Source organism: Misgurnus anguillicaudatus, chromosome 25 (genome assembly GCF_027580225.2).
Source record: "Misgurnus anguillicaudatus chromosome 25, ASM2758022v2, whole genome shotgun sequence".
In the NCBI taxonomy this organism is placed as follows: domain Eukaryota; kingdom Metazoa; phylum Chordata; class Actinopteri; order Cypriniformes; family Cobitidae; genus Misgurnus; species Misgurnus anguillicaudatus.
The window spans coordinates 25,431,679-25,455,329 of NC_073361.2; the positions used below are offsets into that span (position 1 = coordinate 25,431,679).

Sequence of the window (23,651 nt, forward strand, 5' to 3'; positions counted from 1 at the left end):
ATCGGCTCATTTGCGGCGCGAGACTTCCAGACGCGTGCCAACACGTCTTTACATTGACTTAACATTGAAATCACTCGCGCTTGACGCCTCTAACGTGGCTGGTCTGAACACAGCATTAGACTTTTGCACAGTACTGTATGTTGTTTCATTTTTTATTTTAGAGATATCTGTCTCTCCCTGTTCAAGTAGATAGGACTTTAGTCATGCATGAGGCGTCGCAAACATGGCCTAGTGGGGTGACTTCCCTAAAATGACTTTTTTCTGTATATCCAAATTTAGTTAATATAATAATAACCTGTTTGTGCTGAACTGTATATACATTTGTGCAAGAAGACAATAATGTTCCCCTAAATATATTATTTTCATTGCGTGTATTGACTATATAAAGTATTAATTGCATAAATAGATATCTATAAACAGTAGTGGACTTCAATGCTACTGATGTAAGTGACTAATTTTAACAAAAACATTACATACAGCAGAAATGTACTGCACTTTAATTTAGTAGTTATACTCACAGGTTGACCAGATTCTCCATCTTCTCCTTTTTCTCCCGGGGATCCATCTATTCCCTGAAAGAAAATAATAGTGCAAAGTATTACAGACAGGGTGTAATTGACTGACAAAGTCATTCGTTCACGCTGTAAATATTTTGTCAACATTAAAGAGTTTAAATGATAGATTTTGGCACTTACAGCAACACCTGGCTCACCAGGTGGACCGGGGTCTCCAGGAAAACCAACAGGGCCCTAGAGCAACAAATTGAAACCACAAGGTTAAGCAAAAGGCATGTCAATAACTTAAAACTTAAATAAATAATAATAAATAAATACTACTTCTTAAAATAAATTAAATGTAAACATTACACAGTTGGGTAATTTCAATCGAATTATCTTGTCTTATTTATCTTGATCACGCAAACAACTAAAATTATTTTCAATTAGTGGAGGAAATCTCATATTTTATTAGCATAATCAATCTAAAGTACCATTTCCTATTACAGCAAGGCTCATTGGCTCTAGGAAATCATTAAAGAGTGTATTTATTTGTTTGACCTTTCTTCTCACCTCACTGTTGTAGTGTATTGAAACATCATATAGATAAAAGAATTTTACAGTAAATCACTTAAAGGGTTACCCTTGGGGCCATCATCTCCGGGCGGTCCTTTGGGTCCTGCAGGTCCGGCAGCGCCAGAGGGACCAGATTCTCCCTTCTCTCCTCTCTCACCTTTCGGGCCCTGCAGCATATATCAAAAAGATGAAAGGGTCGAATGCAGAGCCTGAGGCACTTTATGAACTGAAGCACCCGGAGAACAATGAGTGTAGACATGTTCAACATTCTGATGTGAAAATTCAAAAGACTTCATCAGCTATTCATGTCAGTATTGACAAGCTAGGCTTGGATTGGCTGAATTCCCAACTGCAGATATGGCAGAATATTCATCAATAGATTATAGCAAAGTTAACATTTGAACAACTTTTGGAGTCATCCGAATGACCATGAAAATGGTCTGAAATACTAAATGCACCAAAAAATGGTCCCTAGCTGTCACTGGGGCAGAACCCTTTAAAAAGGTACCAATATGAACTCTTTAGGTGGAAAAGTTTTTTTTTTTTTTTGGTAACACAAATTTATCATATCTAACTTTATTTACTTAACATCATCTGCCAGTGGAGTAAAAAAATAAGCTTAAATCATGATTATTTTTGACAGCGGCTTTTCATTCCCTAATGTCACCTTATCAAAGTTTTTGCACCAAGTTTGTCAGGACCATTTCCCTCTATATGAACCGTACAGTTTAACATGCCATTTTTCTGATCCCTGTGACTTTTATGTCACACCCCCTTCACATGATTCATTGCCGCATGTTAAACCCATCTGTCTTTGTAATCTTCAAAATCTAAAAAAACCATCTCTCAAACAACTTTCCTTTATGGTTGATATGCTTTTAACCCTTTCTTCAACTACCTGTCATATAGATTTCTCATAATCTAATCGATTCCCAGCGAATGAAATCTGCCATAGGTTGTAAAAAAGTGTTTTAGGATAACCTTGAGGTTCTTGACAATAGAAAGTTATATTTTGTCATGAATGTCATGATATTAAAGTTTTATTTGTATGACAGGTATGCAATTTTGCAGTATGGCTACTTAAAGGGATAGTGCACTTTAAAATGAAAATTCTGTCATCGTTTACTCATCCTCATGTTGTTCTAAATCTGTATACATTTCTTTTTTCTGATAAACACAAAAGAAGATATTTTGAGAAATGATGGTAAACACACAGCAGATATAGTGACCATTGACTTCCATAATATATATATATATATATATATATATATATATATATATATATATATATATATATATATATATATATATATATATATATATATATATATATATATATATATATATATATATATAATATGGAAGTCATATTTATTGATATATTATATATAAATAAAATAATTTTACATAATAATTACAGCCAATAAACAAACAAATATATTATGCAGACACAAACTTTTATTTTGTATGCAATTAATCGCGATTAATCTTTTGACAGCCCTAATTTTTATAAACAATAGTGGACATCAATGCTACTGGTGTAATTGACTCATTCAACATTTCAGAAATATTTTGATAAATAATGGGAAGCACATAGTTGACGGTACCCATTAAATTCCATCATATTTTTTTTATTCCTACTATGGAAGTCTATGGAGACTATATGCTGTGTTTTCACCATCATTTCTCAAAATATCTTATTTTGTGTTCATCAGTAAAAAGAAATTCTTACAGGTTTAGCACAACATGAGGATGAGTAAATGATGACAGAATTTTATTTTAAAGTGAACTATCCCTTTAATATAAAACAATAACCAAACGCTTAAAATAAGTAATTTGCTAAACATATAAAACTTCACTCACCCCAGGTCCAGGCTCTCCAGGTGGTCCGGGGTTGCCAGCTTCTCCTTGCTCACCCTGCGAAAAATATTACAGGTTTAGCACAGAATACGGTACAGTAGTGTAAAATGCTATTACCCACTAATCATATAACCATATATTGTCTATGCAATTTTATGGCATGATCACTATAAGTCAGCAAACATAATATATTGTATTGGTTACATAATAAATAAATGAATATGAATTATTGATTGAAATGTTTTTATTATAAGAGATGTGAAACTAGTTGTGTATTGGTTGCCTGGGAATCAGCTGCTCTTTATACAAAAATCCAAAAGTTGTAATTGAATCGATCGGGATTAAGTATTCCCGAGAGCCGTGTTATAAAGCTAGATATAATTTTTATCTGAGAGAGCTGAAGTGGATAAAAGTACTTTCAGCTCCTAATGGACGTAACATAACAGTGACCTGTTACATATTCTAGATTCCTCTCAGCAGCCAGAGCATTAAATATTAATGGCCGGTGGGTCTGCCAAATAGTGGTGAAGTTTTTGAAATATTGTCAGATCTCCAGTGAACTACGCACCGATCGTCTTTTAGCACTAATTTAGGCTAATTTTAAATGAAGTCTATAACAGCAAGTGCTGTATTTATTGAAGCAGAAATAAACATAAAGCTAATATACTCACCTTCTCACCGACAGATCCCATCCCTCCTATTCCACCAGGAGGACCTTGTGGACCCTTCGATAACAGAAGTCGATATGTTAGGCGGTATACATGAAAGTCATTATCGTTAAAGCTATTTAGTTTAACAAAGTGGTGTAAATCAGATCAGATACAGTAAATGATCTTACATCAGCACCAGAAGGACCTTGAGGACCTCTGGGACCGGGAGGGCCAGGGGGACCCTAAGGTAAAAATAAAAGAGACAAATTAGATTTCACAAGTAGTTACGGATATTCAAACTGATTCTCTTTTTTGAAAATATAGCCAAACGCTATAATGTGCTACCTGATAGTTACAAACAGGTATTATTTAGAGGCAGGTAACATTTTGTGAAAAACACACTGAAAAAAAATGATTATCTGCCTTAGTTTATTTAACTTAAAAAAACTTTACATTCTATTAAAAAATTTGTAAAAAGTAAAAATAACACAAAAAATTTAAGTAATTCAAAATAAACACATTACTGAGTAAATTTAAATTAATTTTAGCATGTACAATCCACCCAAATTTGTAAGAAGGAAATTAACTTAATAATTTTGTGTTGAAACTACTTGAATTATTTAATTAAATATAACTAACTAGGCAGTGGACTTGTACTTCCCAGCATGCTTTGCATGGGACTGCGTTTGGAGAGTAAAATTTTATGTGTTTTTACAAAAAAAGAAAGACGTGTTAGTGTTTAATGTTAAATTATCTGTTAGATTTAGAAGAGTTTCTTTTAATAAAGTAAGAGTTGAAAATATTGGGTTTGCTTTATTTTTCTGAATATTATTGAAAGTTAAGATAGAATAAGAGATAAAAAAACTATTGGATTAAACTTAATTTTAGTATGTAGAAATTAAACTATTAAATTAATCTGGTTGCACATAATAATATAATAATTAATAATAAAAAATTGTAAACTCTACTCAAAATAGTTTTGCTAAAATTATGAATATAATTAATCTGAAATTACTTAAAAATATAAGTACAACCAACTTAAAAAAATATATCTGGATTTAGATACATTTATTTCATGCAACCCCTTGACATACTAAAATGAAGTAAATTCAACATAACATTTTTCAGTGCAGTAATTATTATTATTGGAGAGTTTTTTATTATAGATTTGATAAGAACATTTAGTTATGGCCTTAAAGGTAAAAACATGGATTATTGGGCTCATTAAAACTAGTATATTTTCTTAAACGTCTTACCATTGGACCGACGTCTCCATTTTCTCCTTTCTCACCCGATGGTCCAGGTAGACCCTGTTAAAAATAGGCACATTTTCATTTATTCTTATTTTATTTTCCTTGTTACATTAGTGGGCAAAGATGCATTGCTGCTTAAAGACAACACAATGGACATTTTGATGAAAAAATGAAATAATCTGTCTCAGATGCTGTTGGCAGAAGACAGCAATAATGCTTCATTTCCAAACTGGCAAATGGGGCAGACAAAGGTGGAGTCTGTATGTTGAAATATAAGAGAGCACCTAATATCCTGTTTTATTTTTAGCTCACATTCAATGTTTATTGTTTGTTTTTTCACATGTTGGGTAGTTTCAGCCCTAAGCACGATATAAAAGCTTATTTACTCAGCGCATAAACTTATAATTGATGCACAATGTATTTTTCTCTGTTTAAACAACCCCTGAGGATGGCCAGTGGTGTGCGACACTCTGCTCTTCACTAAGAAACTATTAAAAAACGTATGTCGTTTTTCAGATTAACTAATGGCCAATTAATACAAGACTTCACTAAGAATAAATCACATCCGCTAATACTGGAGGAGGAGAATTATGCAAATCAATTAGGAGATTGCAAACACAGCCAAAAAAATCTCTTAAATGAAAGTCAGGGGTGGCACAGTGGGTAGGGTAACACAGCTGCCTCACAGCAAGAAGATCCCTAATTCGAGCCTCGGCTGGAGTTTGTATGTTATTTCTGTGTCAGTCTACTCCAGGTTCATCCCACAGTCCAGAAACATGCAAGTTAGGTTAACTGAAGATTTACATTTAGCAGAAGCTTTTATTCAAAGCGACTTACAAATGAGGTATACAACACAAGAACATACATAAGTTCACTAAAACTCTCATCAAGCCTAACTGGGCGTTCACACCAGATGCGGTAGAGGCGGCAAGCGCGGGTGATTTACATGTTAAGTCAATGCAAAGACGCGATTTGGCATCCTGCGGTGCGAATGGCGCGGAACGCTGAGCGTTGCCGCCGGAAACACGCGAGTTGAAAAATCAGAACTTCTACGGATTTCTGCGCCGCGTCAGGACCTTGCTGTAGTAAGCAGGATCAATCAGGACCTTGCTGTAGTAGTGACGTAATTACAGGAAGCGTGCGGAGTCTCAGAAGCCCCTCCCATGCCGCGAATTTCCGCGTGAATGTCTCGAATGACAAGAATTTAATGCACTTCTTTCACATGCGAATGAAGCGAGTAAACTCAAAATGTTCAAGCGTCCAACTACGCAAGATTAGCACGTTTTTGCCACCTCTACGGTGGCTGATGTGAACGCACCATAACACAGTCATAGCCAAGTGTTTTCTTAGAAAAAGATATTAAACTCTGTATTAGTAAATGAGGTGTTCGCAGAAGAGATGGGTTTTTAGCCGATTTTTAAAGATGTTAAATTGTCCAACGTGTGTATAGATGAACCCGTTTAAAATAGTTTAAAAAAGCACATAATTTATTCTTTATGACTCTTTTAATTGATTCTCTGCGGAGGAAGTTTGGGCCTTTGAGCTGTTTGTTTATGCATCTGAAACAGTCTATTGAAAAGTCTGCTTATTGTCACCATCCCTCACATATTAGGAACCACAAATAGGCCTGTCACTATAGCTACTTTTCATAGGTCGATTAATTGCCCCAAAAAATAATGGCAATAGTCGATAAGACCATTTAATGTCACAGATTAGATATGACGATAAAATAGCCTAATAATGCAAGTACATTATTTTCAAGAACACAGCTTTGATTTTTAAGAATATTAAGATAAAAAATATGAAATATTAATATGAAATTGGAATGTAAGAAAAAATAATATTCAAAATATTTAACACATAAATAAATATTATAAAATATACATTTTGAATTTTTAAAGGGACACTCCACTTTTTTTTGAAAATATGGTCATTTTCTAGCTCCCCTAGAGTTAAACATTTTGATTTTTACCGTTTTGGAATTCCATTCAGCCGATCTCCGAGTCTGGCGTTACCACTTTTTTACAGCATAGCTTAGCATAATCCATTGAATCTGATCGACCATTAGCATCGCACTCAAAATGTAATTACCAGAAGAGTTTCCACAGTTTTAAATAGGAAAAATATCAAAACTCTTTGGTTACTCTTAGCGCGCTGCTAATGGTCTAATCAGATTCAATGGATTATGCTAAGACTATGCTAGAAATGTAGCGCCAGAAGATCGGCTGAATGGATTTTCCTAAATAGACGTGTAAAATTAGACTGTATGTAATGTCATCGGACGCACGTGATAATTTCAACTTAAGTAGCTTTATCTTCGAACCTGTCACTGTCCGCTCTATCGTATGTGTGTGTGCACGTGGACCCGGAGCTGCGCGTGCCACTCTTGACTAGTTGCTAAAATGCTAATGACATAACATTTTTAGCAACAAAAAAAACACACACATGTTAAACACCTAATATGTTCGATACGTCAATATAGTCATTGTCGTAACAGGCCTAACCACAAAGTCAATTACCCATAGGTACTGATCCAGTACCCTTGGCAGAGTTCTCATAAGGGCAAAACACATTACGGCCCGTAAGGGTGTGCATGCAATGCTTTGATGTCTATTGGACCAGTTCACTAAATGCAATTAATAAAATCCAAATGGAAGTGCATTACGCCCAATTAAAACTCAATTGAATAAAATGTCACACACATTTGGGAGCATAAAAGAACTACAAGCAGTCGATGTGGTTCCATTACAGCAATGACTTCCTTTAACAGAATCAACAGTTTGATGGATGGTGAATTGGTAGTAACCACAGGCTTCATTGTAATATTGTTAAAGCAATAGATTGAGAGAGATGAGATAATTAATTTAAATTATCAATAAATACAGATTGTTTATAAACGCTTTTTTTACTGTTCATCATAACTATTTTGTACTCCTTACATTTCTTAAACTAAATTATAACATCAACAGAATTGAGCTTTAGCATGTTTCAAGTCCACCTTATTTTTTTATTTGATCAATGCAGTATGCTAAAGGAATGTACTACAGTATACTATAGTATGTCTACTCATTGACCACGTTTACATGCACACCAATAATGCGATTATTTCCAATAATGCGAGTAAGGTCTTAATCGCAGTAAGATGTTTACATGACTGGAGCTAACCTCTTCACTCCGGTTTACATGCAGTTTTTATTTTCGGATTATTCACACATAGCCCAATGCAGAGCACAAATGATGAACTCACATATATGGTCCACTGTTTTAATTTACTTACGTTAAATGACAAACACGTTGTTATAGATGTATTTCATTATCCGGTGCCGTCATGAAGATATAAATATGACAGTGCCTGTAAAGGGCGTTCACATGATATAAAAATATAGTTTTAAAAATCGTTTTATAATAGCAGAGCTCACACAACAATTATAATGATAGCGATTTTGGCACATGATGAACGATAAACCATTGACAGCCAATCAAATCTATTTGAACTTGAAGTGCACGCGCACTTAAAATGCAGTAGAAAGCTCATTCATTGCTGAGGTTATAACATAAAATTACCTCAGGTATCCAGAGCTGAAGTTGTTGCTGTGAAATTTTTCTATCACACTGACTACGCCAAAAGGTAAGATATTAACCTACTACATTCATTGTTTAGTTACGCAAAACGCAGCGAGTTGAGGACATCTGCTGGTTTCCCGCTGTGTAAATGCAACAACAGCATACATTCAGTGACATGTAAACAATTTCAAAAAAGTTTTTATTACAAGAAATATCCAATATTAGGTAATGGCGCGCTCGTTGAGCGAATTAGCATGAAGTTATCATTATGATGTGGTCACTAATATATTTATCGTTATAATTATCGTTATAATGTCCCTTAAAGCTTTTATACACTGCTGTCGTGTTATTTGCGCTGTTTCTGAATGAAGCCAGACTGCTGACAGCGAGTCGTGTTGGCAGAGTTCATGTAAAACTTCCTGATGTCAAGTTTACACACGCGCACCTCAGTTAGTGGGGTATAAATGCGATTAAAGCGTTTACATGGACTCATACAGCGATTATAAACGGCGTACGCCACCTCTTTTAATGCGATTATACTTACTGCGATTATGAGCTTAATCGCATTATTTTTATCGAATTATTGCGTTTACACGAGGTCAAGTATAATCGCAGTATTGACAAAATCCCATTATAATCGCATTATTAGGGTGCATGTAAACGCCGTCATTGTTTCAAAAGTGCAAACATTTTGTTTAACAATTCTCACAACTTTATCAAATTTAATTTCAATAGCACTTCTCGCAATTTTTCAACTTTACAGTAGATACATATTGGTACACGCAGTACATTATTTAAAAAAAAAAAAAACATTTTTCCCTGTAGGTTAATTGTAAAGAATTGTGTTAGCAGCAAAAAAGGTCATGGATTCAATCCCAAGGGAACACACATACTGATAAATGTTTACCCTTGTAATGCAATGCAAGTTGCTTTGGATAAAAGCGTCTGCCAGGAGCATAAATGTAAATGTAAAGAGTGAGACAAATTGCCCCTAAATAAATAAAGTCAACAAAGCATTACTTTTACACATTCACAAAAAGCAGAAAAATGTCCTCACGCTAAAGTTAAAGCTCAGTCAGGTGTTCACAGGCATTAACTATACATGCATACATCAGTAAAATCATTTTGAACAAATAAACTGCAACTACTCGCAGCTTCAGGCCGTTATTTATCTTTATTTTCCTTTACTTCATTTCTTTCTGCTCATTAATTATTCTGCTAATCAGTGGCATAGTTGAATTAGCAGCAATGCACCGGCAGCTAACTGGTTTAACTGTCCGTGCAATACACTGGGCTCTGTCTGCAGTGAATCTGGGCTTTTTCCATGAGAGGGGTAATCAAAAGGAAATCAATTCACATTTGAAACACCTCCCAGTTCATCTACTGCCCGGGGCAACCAGTCTGTCCTGTATTAATCTGTGTTACCGTGGGACTGAATTCACAATGCTCCACAAGTCGGAGCACGGGACTCACCTGCAGACCAATTGGACCAGAAGGTCCTGGGAAACCTCTTGCTCCTTCATCTCCCTTCTGTCCAAACATTCCCTGCTGTCCACGAGGACCTGGTTCTCCATCAGCACCCTGAGAAATTGAGTTAGAGTCTAATTATATATTTTACTGCACCCGTAATTAAAAAAATATATATAGATGGTGTTGTAAAGTCAGGACGTACAGCGGGCCCAGGAGCTCCAACAGTACCCTGAAGACCATGTGGACCTGGAGGACCCTGGTGGACAACACAGAAAAGATACTGATTAGAAATGTGTCTTTGATTCTCACATACAGGTATTAAACATTTAATTGTCCAGATATACTCACATGTTCACCTTTGTCACCCTTACTTCCCTTCTGGCCTGGTTCACCAACTTCTCCCTAGAAATGAGTTTAAAAATCAGTCATGCGATATTGTTCTTCAAAACAATACAGAAAGTGTCCACTGTAATCGAAAAAGACATCAAAGTAAACAATTTCTGGGCAGTATAAAATGCAACATTGCAGTTGACCCCTATGGTGTTTTACTGTAACCGAAATGATAAATATGGTTTCAAGCCATGATGGCCAGATAAAGGACTGCTACAACAAATTCGTGGCACGTAAGCCCGCGAACCTTGTTAGAGGATACTGATGGAGAGACAACGTTTATGGTACCCTGTGCTAATTCCATTATAGACTGCCTCTGCTGCTGATGATGGATATGCGGTAGAGGAGAGCAACGGAGAGATGGGCGTGCTTTTCAGATGCTCGTGTGTTAGTGATGAAGAATGATTACAGGTCTGTAGTGCCCAACAAGTGGCTGCGGGTGAGGAATTCTGGGAAGAGGTGCGATAAATATATACTAGCATTTGGTTACTGGCTGTATTCTGCAAAACATCTTTTATAATCTTTATGAAATCTTGTTTTCCTGTAAAAGGAAATAAAACGAGATTACTCAAGGAGGTAAATTGCATCAGATATTAAAACTTGTTTTCTGAGAACTTATAGTTTGCTTTGTACTTAAGAGAAGGATAAATAAAACTTTTTGAAAAAACAAAACAAACTTAATTCAAGACATGCTGTCTTACTTTTTTGTTTTTATCTTATGCAAGAAGATAAAGTACTGATTTAGAAGTGTAGTGTAAGCCTGTTACTTACAGAAACCCATAAGAATTATAAATCACAGATGTGATATCTTTAATATCTCTGTAATTTCTCTCATGCTGCATTCAGACCAGCCGCCGTAGAGGCGTCAAGCGCGAGTGATTTACAGAAAGCGAGCGGATGTGCAGAAGCCCCTCCCATGACGTGAACTTCCGCGTGAATCTCTCAATTACTAGAATTTCATGCGCGAATGAAGCGAGTAAACTCAAAATGTTCAAGCGGCAAACTAGAGCCGCAAAGTTGACGCCTTAAACGCGGCTGGTGTGAACCCACGGTTATGCTGTGTTCAGACCAGCCGCGGTAGAGGCGTCAAGCGCGACTGATTTCAATGTTAGGTCGATGCGAAGACTCGTTGATGCACGTCTGGAGGTCTCGATTCCGCCTCATTCGCGTGTCTAGTTTGCGTGTCTAGAATTTCATGCGCGAATGAAGCGAGTAAACTCAAAATGTTCAAGCGGCAAACTAGACGCGGTAGCCGCAAAGTTGACGCCTCAAACGCGGATGGAGTGAACCCACGGTTATGCTGTGTTCAGACCAGCCGCGGTAGAGGCGTCAAGCATGAGTAATTTCAGTGTTAAGTCAATGTGAAGACTCGTTGATGCGCATCTGGAGGTCTCGATTCCGCCTCATTCGCGTGTCTAGTTTGCGTGTCTAGTTCGCGCGAATAGCGCGAAATGAGCGCTGCCGCGGCAAATGCGTGAGTTGAAAGATTTGAACTTTGGGGGAAAAACGTGCCACGTTAACCAATCAGGAGATTGCTCTAGTAGTGACGTGATTACAGAAAGCGAGCGGATTTGCAGAAGCCCCTCCCATGACGTGAACTTCCGCGTGAATCTCTCAATGACTAGAATTTCATGCGCTAATGAAGCGAGTAAACTCAAAATGTTCAAGCGGCAAACTAGACGCGGTAGCCGCAAAGTTGATGCCTCAAACGCGGCTGGTGTGAACCCACAGTTATGCTGTGTTCAGACCAGCCGCGGTAGATGCGTCAAGCATGAGTGATTTCAATGTTAAGTCAATGTAAAGACGCGTCAACGGGCGTCTGGAGGTCTCGCGGGGGAAATGAGGCGTTTAGCGCGGTAGACGTGATTCTGCCTTATTCGCGCGTCTAGTTCACACGAATGGCGCGAATTGAGCGTTGCCACGGCAAACGCACGAGTTGAAAAATGTGAACTTTGGTGGAAAAATGTGCCGCGTTTACTAATCAGGAGCTTGCTCTAGTAGTGACGTGATTACAGGAAGTGAGCGGAGTCGCAGAAGCCCCTCCCATGACGCAAATTTCCACGTGAATGTCTCAATGACTAGAATTTCAAGTGCACCTTTCATACGCGAATGAAGCGAGTAAACTCAAAATGTTCAAGCGGCAAACTAGACGTGGTAGACGCGGGTTTTACGCCTCAAACGCGGCTGGTGTGAACCCACGGTTAGATATTAGGGTCAATGACGAATTTGGGGGATAATTACAAAAATGTCAATGTGGTGTAACTGGTCTGTGTCAATTGGTGTAACTAGTATTTTTTAAATGAAAAAATGTGGAATAAAATATTATCATCTAGTTTAGTGTAATATGATTTTTTTACATAAATGTTTACATCATTTATTAAAGATTATTTAGAAAACAAAGCTGTTTAGAAAAATATATATTTAGTTATAACTAATAAAATGTTTTTTGTGTGATATTTTAAAATGTTTTTTCTTCACTTACATGCCATCAAGGTGGATAAAATATTTAATATTTCTCATTCTTTGGCGCAATTGGCGGTTACACCATTTGAAATTTTCAGGTCCATTCAGTCTTAACTTTCATAAAAATGGTGCAAGTGTAATAAAATCAACATCAATAATTAATTTGCATTGACATATATCTGCTGCATGCTTTTAAAACAAGTTTATTTTTAAGATTTTTGAATTTCTCATCTTGACAAAACATTTTTGTCACTGACCCATTAATGAGATTTCAAGGACCAATGTGTCGATTTTTAGCAGCAACTAGTGGTGAGACTGTGAATTGCAACCAACGGCTCAGTCATGGCCCTGTCCCAAATGGCACACTCCGGACTTGTGGACTTCCACACTTTTATGACATGTAGTGCAAACCCTTGAAGCGAGTCCACGCACCGGAATCGTATTTTTGGGACAGACTTGAGCTTCACGCTGGAAATTTGTCATCTGATTGCTCTTTGGAAAGGACATTTGGGTTGGTAAAGTGTGTGGAGCCTGCAGCAGTGCGGGCGTTGCATGGTGGCCCTGATGAGCACACTTTGGAGCATAAAAATGACAGATGGGACACCCTACGGACTCGTAGACTAAGCGAGCACACGCAATTTAAGGCCACAAGACAAAAAGTCCACATGAAGTGCATCATTTGGGAAAGGACCCATAGCACACCCCTCCCTTTCGAAGCACATAGAGAAGCTACAGTGGCCACCACAGGACAAACAAACGTAATGACAAAATGCACCCTATAGGACCATTTGTCCACTTAGGGCTACTGTAGAAACATGGCCGCACAAAATGTTGACTTTCATGCAAAGGAAGCTCATTCTAAGGTAATAAAAACAATACAGTTCATTATGTAATGTCTTTATACCCCACTGATAATATAGTTATGTAGATTATATTGCATTTCTGTCAAGATGTCCTTCTAAAAGTTACAGTACACAATGCACCAGAAATCTCACAAATGTCTCCAAATTTGCCTATAAAATCTCCATTAATTGTATATTTCCATATTTTAAATGTTTTTTAACAAATGTCTCATTTCTTTTTCCATTTTTATTTCTCCTAAACAATTTTAGGAGCAACAAAATAAACTTTATCAAAGCAAATCTTCTAAGCTACAGAAGTGCAACTCTAAGCAATAACATTTCCTCTGGCTAGGTGTGTATGTTTTTTTTTGTGTGTGTTGAGAGAAAGCTTTCTTTCATTTAGTCGGTCCGTGTGCTTCACTATATGATGAAGTTAAATCAGTTATGTTTCTGTGGTGGCAAATTGTTTGTGGGACCTGCCACGTGAAGAAAAGCTTTATATTGTTAATATCTTCGGCACATTCAGCAATGTCTTAACTTACCTTGTCGCCATCTTCTCCAGGTGGACCCTGAGGTCCTGCTGGACCTGGAAGACCGACTGGACCCTGGACTCCATCACGACCAGCTGGACCAGATGGGCCTCTCTCTCCCTAAATTACAAACACAAAAGCACACTTAAACTGAATGCTTGCCAAATGACCCCTAACCCTAAGTTCGAGCAGGCACCAAAAATGCATCTTTTGCATTATTTAAAAAACACAAATTGATAATTTACCGGGGCACCCTTCTCTCCAGCAGGTCCTGGGGGACCTTGAGGTCCAGTGCGTCCGGACAAGCCGATAGGGCCAGCCGGTCCTGCTGCTCCTCTCTCACCAGGTGAACCCTATGAGCACCACAAAAACATACAGCATGAGAAGATGTCTTTTTCTTATTCACCGCTACAAGATTTGCTGAAGCACCCCACATTACCATGCATCTAAATATGTGGTATAACTCATACGTCCTCCCAAGCAACCTTCAACATCTTTATGTGCCTTCAAGGATGTAGAGGAACATCAGGCTTCTCTTTGAATGATTACACCAGCCCCAAAATACCCAACCATATTTAAATGTTTTCCTGAATACCACGTCTGTCTACTCCATAAATAACCCTAAATATACACAGAAAGCTAGACGCATATCTTTGTAAAAGTACCTAATATTTTGCTGAGGAACTTGACTGTTACATTTCTAAAGATATGCTTAACAAAAGCATAGGAATTGTTATGCGTTTGCTATGCTTTTGGATGTATTCTGGGTTGTTACCCAAATGGCCATACGTTATATAAATCCCCCTTTCTTTTTATTATTCTGTCACAAAATGGCCCAAAAAGTTTTTTAGTTTTTTTATCCATTTTATCACTCATCAGACACCAGCAGTGGCGACTCGTGACTGCTCATCCGAGGGGTGCAAATTCAAAATAAGTGTTCAGAGTGTCATGTGTGTTGCTCGGGTTTTCAAAATATGTGTTTGTTGCGTCATGTGAACCATGTGTATCACGTGTTTAGTCAAAATAAGTGCCTGCTGCACACGTGTCAAAACCGTTTATGATTAAAGAGACGCTCACGTTCACAAAATACACGCAAGACACTGAAATGAGCAATAGCAATTAATTCAATCCTGGAAAATGGTCATTAAAGGGGTCTTCAACAAACAAGGCTTTAATTTATCGAGAGCCCAAACCACCCTAAGCATATCTTATTTAGCTATTCTGGGGATGTGTTGGACAGCTTGTGTGCCAAATATATGTGACGACCCTTACAAGGTGGCATACATATATACACCGACTCTTTATCTATTTCAACGTGTTTTAATTTTTAGGCTTCGGAATCTTTATACAAATGCAAATGTGTTCTTTATCGAACTGACACAGCTGAATTTAAACGACTCAAACGACTTTTCATACGTCCGTTCTAATCTCGCCCTGCGCCGTCAAGTACGAAAAAAGAACAATTATAGGGTGACAATACTTATCTATTTTCTCAAGAGAAATGAATCAGCGAGGAAAAAAATTTGGTTTAATTCAAGGTCTCGGAGACATTGCAACTCGCCTGTCCTATGAAATGTAATGAACCAGCTATGGTGTAAAATGTCAAGAGAAGTAATTACGAACCGGCAATGTGAATCTGTCTCGACTGTCTGGTCACGATTACGCCCTCTAGTGTAAACTCATGCAAACGCGAGTTTATAAAGAGGCACTGTAGTGAGAGTACGCATCAACAATGTGCTTTTTTATTTGTGTGTGTGTTTTGCTGTGAAGTACACACTTTTTAAATCCTTAATGGTGTTTTTAAGCCTTAGATCTTTTTTGACCACTCCCTCAACTCTCTGAAGCTCCTAAATATTGAATGTTGCTTTTGGGAGAATTAGTTTTTTGTATTAAATGATGAGAAACCATGGTAACAGAGTACTTACAACGGGGCCGGGGGGACCCTGAGGGCCCTCTGCTCCTTTCAAACCAGCTGGACCCTGTGGAGGGTGAGAGAGGGGGCACAACGAGAGAAAAAAAGAACAAAACATTAGTAAATCAAAAACATATATATATATATATATATATATATATATATATATATATATATATATATATATATATATATATATATATATATATATATCCCCTCTGCATTATTTGATGTCATTTACTTCCTTTCAAATGCATATAAAAATATGCCAGCATTACTTTATAGCCTGAATTTCTTCCTGAGAAAACATATGCACTGGCTACTCTTAACTAGGAATTAAAACATTCGAGTAAAGTAACAAAAGCGTAGACAAAAGTAATTAAAAATCTATTCACACAGAACATGCTATTAAGTCAAGGGTCCTTGGTTTTTTTTCTGAGAATTTTAGCCCACAAACAGCTTCCCAGAATAAAAAAAAAACACTTCTTAATTCCCTGAACCTTTTTACAGCATAACAGCAATTGAGGAAACTCAGATGAAAAAGCCGTTAAATGCCACTTGTGTCAAAAATGTAATATTAAATAGTGCTGGGCATAGATTAATCGCGATTAATCGCTTACATTTTTTTTTTGCATAATATGTGTGTTTGTAGTGTGTGTAATTATTATGTACATTTAACAACACACACAAATATTCATTTCAGATTTTTTTATTTATTAATATTTTTTTACATTTATATATAATATAAAATATATATAAAATATAAATAAATAAATAAATAAATAAATAAATAAATAAATAAATAAATAAATAAATAAATATATATATATATATATATATATATATATATATATATATATATATATATATATATATATAATATATATATATATATATATAAACATGTAAATGTTTCTTAAATACATGCATGAATGTGTGTGTATTTATATATACATAATAATTACACACAGCACACAATCATATATTATGTATCACTTATATCTATAATTATAATCACTTTTATTTTGTATGCGATTAATCGCGATTAATCTTTGCCCAGCACTAAAAATTATATTAACCAAATGCTCTCAGCACGTATTATATGTTTATCAAATACTTTTGCTTCAAATCCTCGCCTCAGGTCATTCAGAATACTGGTTTGTTTGCAAAATCCACTGTCTGATAAAAAATGCTAATTTGTAAGGAAACATGTCGTACTGTATGCATTTGATTGATTTCAGTCTTTGACATGATCATACTCTGTCAATATTAAAGATATCAAGGTCATATTTTCACAGAATGTTTTATACATTATGTAGGATGATTTTATGTAACAGCAAATGAATCGAAAATGCTGTGTTTTCAATGACAGGGTCACATTATCTGAAAGAAATGCAAGTGGTGTTTGCTCATACAAAACCCCAAAAAGCATTTTCAGGGCATAGCTACAGTAGATAACTGCTTACCGACCCAACAAAAAAATGAGCCCCATCCCTAAATCTCTATGGTTTCTCTTTCCTAGACAACTTCCGAAAAAAGGCATTAGCTCTGAAAGATGGTTTGCTGAAAGTTTTTTTGTTTAAAATGAGTGAATGGGGACTGCAACTCCGACAAAATAATTAAGCTAGACATCTACTGCTTCCAAACGAATCTTTGTTTTTGGACGGATTACAGAGCAAACTGACAGCAGGTTTGGTCTTTCTTGACTCTGTGTTTCATTAATCTCCTGTTTGAGAGCGAGATCCACAGAACCCTGTCTGCCTGCTGCTTCTGCCGAGACCAGATTGATATTTATTAGGCTGTTTGAGGTCTCCCACAGGACGCTTGTCAGCTGGGCCACAGTAAAAATCAAAGAGGCGACAAGAGATTGTGTGTGTATGTGTGTGAGTCTTGGTATGGAGAGAGCGAGTTGTTGAATCCATGTATATGCAAATCAGGGTCTCAAACTACAAGGGATTGATACTATAGGCCCTCAAGGATAGGTTATCATGAAATATATCTCATAAATCATTTTTCAATTTCTGGCCTTTAAATGGATAGAGAGAGAGAGAGAGAGAGAGAGAGAGAGAGAGAGAGAGAGAGAGAGATTAAGAATATATTAAGATTCTGAAATAATTGTAAAAAATTATATAATAAATAATATTTATATAACAAATATTACCTTTGAAGTCATCCATTTCAAAACATTTTTAACCGATCAGAGGCCCAATTGACTTCCATAGTAGGAAAAAAGAATACTATAGAAGTCAATGGGGCCTCTGATCAGTGGTGTGTTTCCAGAACAATGACGTAACTCACTGCTGAACCAACATAGTACGATGCATACTTGGAGAAACGGACTACCTTGTCACGACTATTTCCCGAAAGCATAGTGACTTTGTCGCACATTCGTCATTTGAACCATGTTGGTTTAACAACATAGTTGATGATGTCACGTGGGAGGTGAAGTACTAAATAATCTGTGCAAATCGAATTAATTTCAGATTAGGGTTAGGGTTAGGGTCACTGGTTCGGTTACAAAATTTCTCAAAATATCTTCCTTCCTACAAAATTTACAGGTTTGTAACAACATGTACAAAGTGAGTAAATGAAAAGACAATTTTCATTTTTGGGGGAACTATGCCTTTAAATCTAAAGATATTTATTTTAATTAAGTTGTTGGCTTTAATTACATTTACAGACAAAAATATTATTGCCTCAACGTAAATTGGAAAACTCATTTATTGGAAAACTACAATGTCATTGAAAAAAAGTAATTTTGAAATGGATGACTTCAAAGATAATACACATAACAAGATTGCACTTCTATTACTATGAATGGGGGCAATGCAACTCTCAATATGGCCGCATTAGTGATAAAAGTCCCGCCTTCCAGTTAAACAGCCAATCATCAATCGTGTGTTTGAGATATAAACCATACACCCAGTGCTGGGTCAAAAAGGTAAAAACCCAGCCACTGAATTAACAAAAAAAAAGTACATATATGTTACCCAACAATGGGTTAAAACAGCTCAGCATTTTGGGTTGGAACAACCCAGCATACAGTAGGTTAAAATTACTTCCCAGCGTGTTGGGTTTGTCCCTTATTGAAAATGACCTAACATTTTTGTGTACTTTTGATGAGTTTAGTATTTTCCTTAAGAGGAAATAAGTAAGTGACATTAAACTTTTAAAATGTAGTGCATATAACACTATGATGGCTGTTAACTATAATGGGTCTGTTCACACATCAATAACAATATATCTCTGTTAACAACTGTTTAATAATGTACATTTGTTGTGACAGTTCTGATAAAGCCGCTGATAAATCCTGTCTAGTAATTTACTAAAGTAATTGAAATGAAATAAATGAAACGTCTGTGTCACCACTATAAACTCTGCCTGTTTATGCAGTCCCGAATAAAACATCCATCTAGGAATAACAGCCCAGAGATGTATATGTTTTATAAATGTCCTTGTGGGTGCATCTGTGTGTGCCGGGGTTCGGATGTGCGCGAGGACTTCAGATTGCCTCTCTAAAGGGCAGACACACACAGTGACCCCAGTAATGACTCTTGCTGTCCTAAAAGTGAAAAAAATACCAACCAGTAGAAAACAATCAGGCGGCAAATAGAGAGCCAGCGTTTCCCGATGACCTTAAGATCAAACTTCAGCAATGAACAAACAGCCTCGTCTTCCAAAATCTAATTGGCAACATATCCAATTAAATCATTCGCTGCCCAAATAATGCATTTAAAGCAAAACAACAAACCTGCTTGAAAAGTTGGCCGAACGTGATCCGCAGACGAACGAATGTAACTTTATGTTAATTAATTAAAAGTTCGCTTTTTTAAGGTTATACGTCCTATTAAATCCCTCGTAGAGGGTACTGATCCAACTCTGTGGCTGGGTGTAATGAGCCAGAACTGCTGCGTAACTCCCTACAAGAAAATTAGGATTTATTGCTACGATAAATTTGCCATCTTACCGTCGCTCCAGGAAGACCTCGCTCTCCTGGGAATCCTCTTAATCCTGGAGGTCCGTCTTTTCCAGGACTGCCCTGAGGACCTGGATCTCCCTGCAAACCGACAGTCGACAATAGTTCAATATTTACAATTTTTATTCCATTCAAAAAATTAACTGATGTACATTATTGATAAACTTGAAATCAAGTGTTGCACATAAGGTACTAGGTTAAAGGGAGGGTGCATGATTTTCAAAAACACTTTGGCTACAATTGTATTTTGGTACTTTTCCAATCAGCAGTAAGGGGCGTGTTTATTAACCGACATCATTGCCTGGGTTGCGTATATGTGGGGCGAGTCTATCAAATGAAGGTCCAAATTCTATTGGGGTAGGGGCGTGTTTGTTTAGGTGATTTCAAATATCAACATTGGCTTTCAGAGATCATGCACCCCGCCTTTAATTCAATTTATTAATTTAAATCACAATTACTATAAATCGGAGGCAATGCAACTCTCAATATGGCCGCATTAGTGATAAAAGTCCCGCCTTCTAGGTTAAACAGCCAATCATCAATCGTGTGTTTGAGATAAAACATATTCCCATACATCCAGTGTCGGGTCAAAAAAAGACAAACCCAGCCATTGAATTAACCAAAAAAAGTACATATATGTTACCCAACAATGGGTTAAAACAACACACCATACATTGAATTTAACATGCACCCCACCTTTAATTCAATTGATTAGTTTAAATCACAATTAAAAGTCAAGTGAGTTCAAAGTTTTCTTATACATTCCTTTGAATTGCCATTGGACAGGAAAACAGATAGTCCCGCCCTAAACTTCTTTGAGCCAATGATGCAGCAATATCTTAATCTGGACACTTCAACAAACAAAGCATTTTTAAATAACGCACAGAGCTACAATGTTTACACTTTTGGGGGGAATGAACCTACGAATAATGTCAGATGCGAACTATCTTGCATGTTACGGTGGGATAGGAGAAAGTAAAAAGAAAAGGTAAACACAAAAGTACTAAGTTTTAAAACGGAAATGCTTTATTCTTTGTTCCTTGGCAGCAGCTGCAAATCTAACACTGCCTATAAGAAACCAAAATAGCCAGCAAGTACTATGATGTGCTTTAAGGGTCCAACAAGTGCCTTAAAACAGTAAACTTCAATCAGACGAACCCTTTATCCTTCAACAGATACTTGAGAGTTTCGAGAGAGAAGTTGCTAAAAGCTTAACACAGTTATATCGGCCTAAAAATGCAACATTCACTTGACCTCCATGCCTTACAATCCATTGGATGGGCTACCTTCTGATTGGACCACTGAATAGCATTGCACTAATGTCATATTTTGCTATTAACAAGAGGAACCCAATCAGACTGCAGAAAGACTACAGCACTTTCTGCCCCCAGGGCGTTCGCTCACATCTGACGTCCCGTCTGAAGTGGGCCGATCAAGCTGATTAAAGTGTCTCCATTCAGGAGTGACAGAAATTGAAACTGGGATAGGAAGGGTGGATGCTCAGAGAAATTCAGTGCAGATTTTCAAAAGCACATCTAGAAATAATTTGGGAATTCAATTCAACCATTCTCTACAGCATTGATGTTATAACTTATACACTTAAAAAAACAAAACAATAATAACCTTGACTATCACTTTAATTTGACTAGTTTATGATGGTTAAGAATACATTTCAGCGACACTCCCTTTGCACCTTCTTTTCCAGCAGCACCTGGAAGACCTTGCTCTCCAGGAGGACCAGGGGGTCCAGGATGTCCTCTCTCACCAATGGGGCCAGTCTCTCCTGTTGGACCCTTTCAAAAACATTTTAAACAAATTGGTTAGCTTGACAGGCAAAGCTTTTGGGGAAGTAGTAGCACTAATAAATATTGTACAAATACAAAGCAAAAACGTGTAAACTCACCTGAGGCCCGACAACACCTCCAGGTCCAGGTGGCCCAGTTTTGCCTTGGAATCCCTGGGAACAAATTCAACAGCAATAAGTATCTGAAATAACCGTGTGACCAATAGCAATCAATCCAATCATCCTTCCATCGCAACAACATTTCTCTTGGGCAGACATGATGTGACACACAAGTTTACACATAACTCTAGTGGTTACAATATATATAAGATTATTTCACATATTGAGCACCTGCCCAATGATGTGCTTTTTAAGCTATTGCTCGTGTACATGTACAGCTACTGTAGACAGTTTCGGGTTTAGATTTACCGTCTCTCCGCGCTGGCCAGGGTGACCGGGCAGCCCGTCCTTTCCAGGTGGTCCCTACAAGACATAGAGATAAAAATAAGATGGTGTTAGCTACATGCTACATACAGTGTTGACATAAAATATATTTTTCATTATCTAAAAGAGCACATATACTTACAGGGGGGCCTTTTGGCCCTGGGAAACCAACAGGACCCTGGGGCCCTTGGGGTCCCTAAAAAATAAATTTAGTTAAAGTAAGATCACTCATTCGCCGCTAGCCTTTTTTTTAAGTTGCCCACCAAAAATTTCTTCTAAAAATATATAAACATACAAATATATCAAATGAAAGAACAGGCCACCTGATTTCATCCTATCTATATTTTTTCTATGCTTATAACGATTAAATATGGGTATTTTTCTTCAAAAGTAAATTCTAAAATAATTGCATAGACATTTTGTTAGACATCAAATTCAGAACGATTATCAAAACATAAATGTAGTGTAAAATACATTTTAAAAAATAGTAAAATAATTAAGTGCGGTATTAACACGTTTTTTCAATGCAAATATTTTCTCTTAAAGGCACACAAGGCAAGTCTGAGTATTATTTCTCTACTAGCTCCCCCTAGTGTCTGGGAGTAAATGCGTTCTATATCTGAGACTATACGAGACTGAAGAACACCGGGTCGGATACAGCGAACTTGCAAGTGGGGTATTCTTCCTACAGACGGTAGGGGCGGGCGAGAGAGTCTTCATTCGTCATGTAATGAGTCATTTAACCATATACCGACTTACGAAGATGATTTATTAACATAAAAATGCTGCCTTGTGTCCCTTTAAATGACGAGATATCTTGTCAATGGCGGGGAAAGAGTTAATAAACCAGGACAAAAGCAAGATCATCACACTGCTATATCAACAACAAAAAGCCATAGATTCATGAACTATCGTGTTTTTAAATGTTAAACTTTAAAAAAAAATGCTTTTCTGATTTAATTGGAATTAACTACTTATTCATCAACACCCATTTCGAATCATGAGTTTGGGAGTACAATATGTGAAATGTCCTTAATTTTTATATTGCACCAAAAAAGCTGACACATTTGCAATTTAGTTGTGCCTGCACAATGACACTAATGTTTACTAACCTAAGACAAAATCATTTTCTTAAAATCTAGGTAAAATCCATAAAAAGAAGCTGTGTTTATAAACAACCAAAACATGAATAAAATATTATGAACCGAAATTATATTAAAAGTCCAATGCAACAACAGTCTAACAGAAATTCAACAACATAAAAAATGTGTAAAATTGGCAGAGGAAAACCAAAAAAAAAAGGCAAAAACAAGCAACACACTTGAACTACAGTACGTTTGCAGTCGTCTAATGCTCAAAGCTCTTTATAAATCTATAATAGTTTCTAGATAAAAACACGGGTCTGTTAGAAAGTCCTCTTATGTGAAGTTCACCCACATGCTGA

General features: G+C 36.7%; 1 protein-coding gene across 1 annotated transcript in view; it reads right to left on the reverse strand.

Annotated features, from left to right (window-relative positions):
* Window positions 1–23,651, reverse strand: part of col11a1a (collagen, type XI, alpha 1a) — a 93,966-nt gene that overhangs the window by 17,582 nt on the left and 52,733 nt on the right. The window contains 18 exon segments of the mRNA XM_073863787.1: window positions 519–572; window positions 696–749; window positions 1,130–1,237; window positions 2,934–2,987; window positions 3,602–3,655; window positions 3,769–3,822; window positions 4,837–4,890; window positions 9,871–9,978; window positions 10,070–10,123; window positions 10,216–10,269; window positions 14,105–14,212; window positions 14,338–14,445; window positions 16,018–16,071; window positions 19,972–20,057; window positions 21,662–21,773; window positions 21,884–21,937; window positions 22,193–22,246; window positions 22,350–22,403. Coding sequence (XP_073719888.1) covers window positions 519–572; window positions 696–749; window positions 1,130–1,237; window positions 2,934–2,987; window positions 3,602–3,655; window positions 3,769–3,822; window positions 4,837–4,890; window positions 9,871–9,978; window positions 10,070–10,123; window positions 10,216–10,269; window positions 14,105–14,212; window positions 14,338–14,445; window positions 16,018–16,071; window positions 19,972–20,057; window positions 21,662–21,773; window positions 21,884–21,937; window positions 22,193–22,246; window positions 22,350–22,403 — 1,278 coding nt within the window.